At 45.8% G+C, this 5,829-nt stretch overlaps 1 protein-coding gene across 1 annotated transcript; it reads left to right on the top strand.

The window, feature by feature from the left end:
• The first annotated feature begins 3,623 nt into the window (after positions 1 to 3,623).
• On the top strand, positions 3,624 to 5,204 carry LOC128585724 (MARCKS-related protein-like). The gene has a single exon (XM_053590925.1). The coding sequence runs from the start codon at positions 3,819 to 3,821 to the stop codon at positions 4,419 to 4,421; it is 603 nt and encodes a 200-aa protein (XP_053446900.1). The 5' UTR covers positions 3,624 to 3,818; the 3' UTR covers positions 4,422 to 5,204.
• The last annotated feature ends 625 nt before the right edge of the window (positions 5,205 to 5,829 follow it).

Here is a 5,829-nt window from a genome sequence, read left to right on the forward strand (position 1 = left end):
AAAGTGAGATTCTGTCTCTACAAAACAAAAAAGAAATACAAATGGCAAGGTGTAATAAAAGAGGTTCACTGTCAATCTAATCAAATCAATGAATCTTTAAAAAATGAAATAATAGTCCATATCACCAAGGTGTGAGTATTAGCCATTTGTATATGACATTGGTAGAAATTTAAACCAGGGGCCTGGTGCAATGGCTCACACTGGTGGGTTGTCTGAACTCAGGAGTTTGAGATCAGACCGAGCAGGAGTGAGACCCTATCTAAAATAGCAGGCATTGTGGTAGGCACCTGTAGTCCTAACTACTTGGGAGAGGCTGAGGCAAGAGGAGCACTTGAACCCAGAGTTTGAGGTTGATGTGAGCTATGATACCATGACACTCTACCGTGGGTGACAAAGTAAGAATCTGCCCAAAAAAAAAAAAAAGAGAAAGAAATATAAACCAGGGCCGTGTTTTGGCAGCATATTGGGTCACAGCAATAATAAAAGAATTTTACTTCATATGCTCTACAACAATTTCACTAGTAGGAATGTATCACACAGAAAATCTTGCAAAAATGCAAAAGCTAAGCTGTGTTATTAATGTTTTTGGTAGCAGGTTGCTTAAATAAAATAGATACATTGGGTACCAGCCACACACCCCGAGGCTGGCAGGTTCGAGCCTGGGCCAGGCCAGCTAAAACAACAATGACAACTGAAGTAAAAAACAAACAAACAAAAAACCCCACAAAAAACAGCCAGGGGTTGTGCTGGGTGCCTGTAGTCCCAGCTACTTGGGAGGCTGAAGCAAGAGAATCTCTTGAGCCCAAGAGTTTGAGGTTGCTGTAAGCTGTGATGCCAGGGCATTCTACCCAGGGTGACAGCTTGAGACTCTGTGTCAAAAAAGAAAAAAAAAGAAAAGAAAAATACTCAAGAATCTGAACACAGTGATTAGCAAGGGAGTTCTAGATGTCTCAGTGGGTAGTTAGAGGGAGGAAAATTTTATATTTCATGTTTATTTTATTCTTGGATTTTCTTATAAAGTACATGAATTATATTTTTATATCAGAATGAGTTATCAGGTAAATGAAATTAGGAATCATTTCTGGTTTTCCCATTTATTTTTGTGTATAAATAAAGAGAAATGAGCTTTGCCTTTTAAAAATTTGATAATTCTGAGTCCATGGCTTTTAGGGAAGCCCTCTGCTATCTTTCTACTTCCTTTCACAGAGACTGTTTATGTTGTACAATCATTATTTTCTCAAGACAAATATCTTAGAAAGATATACAAAAAGGGACATACATTTTTTTTTTGGGCTCAAACTAAGTTCATGTTATAAACAAAATTGTGTCATATCATTTCTAAGCCCTTTCTGTGATCAATCAATCCACTAAATTAAATAGCTGAAATCACTTCCAAAACAAATCCTTTTGCAGTCAGCAAAATGAAGCAATTACGTGAATAAGTTTTTCCACTTGGCCTATTTTTCTGTGCATGGTTATTAATCAGTCTCACTGATTACATTTTCCATTTTACAGCCACTGACAGGCACTACTCCAGGTGGCCAAACCTTTCACATTGTGTAAATAAAATAAAACAAAACCTTTGTCCGTTGAGCAAAGGGACGTACTTCACGTCTAAACACTTTCCGGTCTTTCTCAAATCGTTCAAAAGGCACAATGTAGTTTCTATAAAAGGATACTCAGGATTTTCACTCTATTTGGCTAGCTGGAATTCATTTAAGTAAAATTTTGGCCTAGCTAATCTTTACCAAATTGCTGAGTTAATTGAAGCTGATGCCCTGCTGTCTATCAGTTCTTCCAGCCCTTTGCTCGATGGCTTTGTCACTTGGCGTTGTCTCTTCCTCTGAATTCAAAGCATGGAGAGTGTTCCTTTGAAAACAGCTGTCTCACATCATGATTTTTGAGGCTAGAGGTTCTTAACAGGTTGCACATCAAAATCATTGTTTTTTTTTAAATTTCAGATTAATATGAGGGTATAAATAATTAGGCCACATTGTTTGCATTTGTTAGATAAAGTTCAAGTTGCACTTGAGCCCTTCACCCAGAGTGTGTGCTCTACACCTTACATTGTGTCTATTAGGTCAGAGCTCCAATCCCCCACTTCAATTTAATTGTGTTTTTATCTGTTGGTTTCATATTAGTATTGCATATATGGGATATTTGCTTTTCCATGGTACTTGTGGTACTTCACTAAGAAGAAAGTTCTTAAACTCCATCCAGGATAATACAAATGATGTAAAGTTTCCATTTTTTTTCTTTTTTTGTGAGACAGAGTCTCACTTTATTGCCCTTGGCATCACGCTCACAGCAACCTCAAACTCTTGGGCTGAAGCGATTCTCTTGCCTCAGCCTCCCAAGTAGCTGGGACTGCAGGTGCCCGCCACAGCACCTGACTATTCTGTTGTTGCAGTTGTCATTGTTCTGCAGCTAACCCGGGCCAGGTTCGAACACACCAGACTCAGTGTATGTGGCTGGCACGTAACCACTGCACTACGGGCACCAAGTCAGTTTCCATCTTTTTTTGTTTATCATGTCTTTAAATCAATACTCTAGACACACTTGAGCAGAGATTCTGATTTAATTAACACAGAGTGGAACAGGGCATTTTTTTTTTCTTTGAGACAGAGTCTCACTATGTCACCCTTGGTAGAGTGCCATGGTGTCACAGCTCACAGTAACCTCTGACTCTTGGGCTTAAGTGATTCTCTTGCCTCAGCCTCCCAAGTTGCTGGGACTACAGGTGCCCACCACAACGCCCCTCTACTTTTTGGTTGTAGTTGTCATTGTTGTCTGGCAGGCCCGGGATGGGTTCAAACCCGCCAACTCTGGTGTATGTGGCTGGCACCCTTAACTGCTGAGCTACAGGTGCCAAACTGGGACAGGGCATTTTTCAAGTTCTCCATGTGATTCATTTGCGCCCCATACATTCCAGCCCTCAAGCAGAACCGAGCATTTCTTCTATCTTAATTATACTTTTCAGCTCTGTGCCCATAGCTCAGTGGTGAGGGCACTGGCCACACACCAAGGCTGGTGTGTTCAAACCTAGCCCAGGCCTGCTAAACAACAATGATAACCACAACAAAAAAAATAGCTGGGGCGGACGTGGTGGCTCACACCTGTAGTCCCAGCGCTGTGGGAGGCCAAGGCGGGTGGATTGTCTGAGCTCAGAGGTTCAAGACCATTATGAGCAGCAGTGAGCCAGAGTAAGACCCTGTCTCTACTTTTTTTTTTTTTTTTTTTGTCTCACTGTACCGCCTTTGGGTAGAGTGCTGTGGCGTCACACGGATCACAGCAACCTCTAACTCTTGGGCTTACGTGATTCTCCTGCCTCAGCCTCCCAAGCAGCGGGGACTACAGGTGCCCGCCACAACGCCCGGCTATTTTCTGTTGCAGTTTGGCCGGGGCTAGGCTTGAACCCACCACCCTCGGCATATGGGGCAGGCGCCCTACTCACTGAGCCACAGGCGCCGCCAGACCCTGTCTCTATTAACAACATCAAAAACAGCCAGTATGGCCAGAGGAGAAGAAAATGAACAAAAAAGGAGTACTTCAAACAAAGAAGCATAACAAGCAAACTGAAATTAAAAATAAAAAAATAATAACAAAAAAGAAATACCGATTCTGGCGCGGAGCGGAGCGGCGGCGGGCGTAGCTAGCGGGTCGGCCGCGAAGCGGGGGTGCAGCTCGGTTTCCCCCCGACACCCCTCCCCCTCACGCGCCAGCCCCACCCCTCCTCCAGCCAGGCCGACCCTGTCCAACTATCCCCTGCGGCACGAGCCCGGGGTGGCTCCGGGCGGCCCCCAGCAGACCCCCCCATCATGGGCAGCCAGAGCTCCAAGGCTCCCCGGGGCGACGTGACCGCCGAAGAGGCAGCAGGCGCTTCCCCCGCGAAGGCCAATGGACAGGAGAATGGCCACGTGAAAAGCAATGGAGACTTATCCTCCAAGGGTGAAGGGGAATCGCCCCCCGTGAACGGAACAGATGAGGCAGCCGGGGCGACCGGCGATGCCATCGAGCCAGCACCCCCTAGCCAGGGAGCTGAGGCAAAGGGGGAGGCCCCCCCAAAGGAGACCCCCAAGAAGAAGAAGAAATTTTCTTTCAAGAAGCCTTTCAAATTAAGCGGTCTGTCCTTCAAGAGAAATCGGAAGGAGGGTGGGGGTGATTCTTCTGCCTCCCCACCCACAGAGGAAGAGCAGGAGCAGGGGGAGATTGGTGCCTGCAGCGACGAGGGCAGTGCCCAGGAAGGGAAGGCTGTTGCCACCCCCGAGAGCCAGGAGCCCCAGGCCAAGGGGGCAGAGGCTAGTGCTGCCTCCAAGGGAGGAGACACAGAAGAGGAGGCAGGGCCCCAGGCTGCAGAGCCGTCCACTCCCTCGGGGCTGGAGAGTGGCCCTACATCGGCCAGCGTTGAGCAGAATGAGTAGCTGGGTGGGGGCAGGTGGGTGGTCTCTAAGCTGCAAAAACTGTGCTGTCCTTGTGAGGTCACTGCCTGGACCTGGCGCCCTGGCTGCCTTCCTGTGCCCAGAAAGGGGCTGTTGCCCTCCTCCCAGCCACATTCCCTCTCCTCCTTTCCCTCCTGTGGATTCTCCCATCAACCATCTGGTCATCCTGTTAAGGCCAGTTGAAGATGGCCCCTTACAGCTTCCCAAGTTAGGTTAGTGATGTGAAATGCTCCTGTCCCTAGCCCTTCCCCCTCTCTCCCTGCCCTACCCCTGGAGAAGGCAATTGTTGGTTTTCTTCCCCAGTTCTTTTCCAAGTAGATTTTGTTTACCCTGTTCCCCAAAACCCTGAGCCAGAAGTGGGGTGCTTACACTCCCAAACCTTGAGCGTCCAGCCTTTCCCCATTTTTAGTCTCTTGTGCTGTGCCTAGTGGCACCTGGGCTGGGGAGGACACTGCCCTGTCTAGGTTTTTATAAATGTCTTACTCAAGTTCAAACCTCCAGCTTGTGAATCAACTGTGTCTCTTTTTTGACTTGGTAAGCAAGTATTAATTAGGCTTTGGGGTGGGGGGGGGAAGGTCTGTAATGTGAAACAACTTCTTGTTGTCTTTTTTCCTCCCATTGTTGTAAATAACTTTTAATGGCCAAAACCCCAGATTTGTACTTTTTTTTCCCTAACTGCTAAAACCATTCTCTTCCACCTGGTTTTACTGTAACATTTGCAAAAGGAATAAATGTTGTCCCTTTAAAAAAAAAAAAAAAAAGAAATACCACATGTATTCTCCTTATTCATCAGAAGTCGTGTCTCTGGGCCAAGACAGAAATTCACAGTTAGAAAAAAGATTGTCATAGGACTTTCCCACAGTCCTGATATGTCTGGTATGGTCCTGATTTTAGCAACAAAACTTCCCTGTCCAGAAAATCCCTCATTCCTGGGTGAAATGGAAGATTTATCGCCCTATTTCTATTTGTGTCTCTCCCTTTCACAATTGGCTCATAACTGTGGCATTAAAAATATTTTTAGTGCATTACTCGTTGTTGTTCTCTCATTTTTAAAATACAGGAATTTGGCTTGATGCCTGTAGCACAGTGGTTAGGGTGATGGCCATGTACACCAAGGCTGGCGGGGTTGACCCAGCCCAGGCTAGCTAAACAACAATGACAACTGCAACAAAAAATAGCCGGGTGTTGTGATGGGCACCTATAGTCCCAGCTACTGGGAGATTGAGGCAAGAGAATCGCTTAAGCCCAAGAGTTTACGGTTGCTGTGAGCTGTGAGGTCACGGCACTCTACCGAAGGCAACATAGTGAGACTCTGTCTCAAAAAAAAATACAATAATTTGTGCTTATTGAGAAACATTGGAAATACATAAAATAGTAAAGGATAAAATAG

This window comes from Nycticebus coucang, chromosome 1 (assembly GCF_027406575.1).
Source record: "Nycticebus coucang isolate mNycCou1 chromosome 1, mNycCou1.pri, whole genome shotgun sequence".
NCBI lineage: Eukaryota > Metazoa > Chordata > Mammalia > Primates > Lorisidae > Nycticebus > Nycticebus coucang.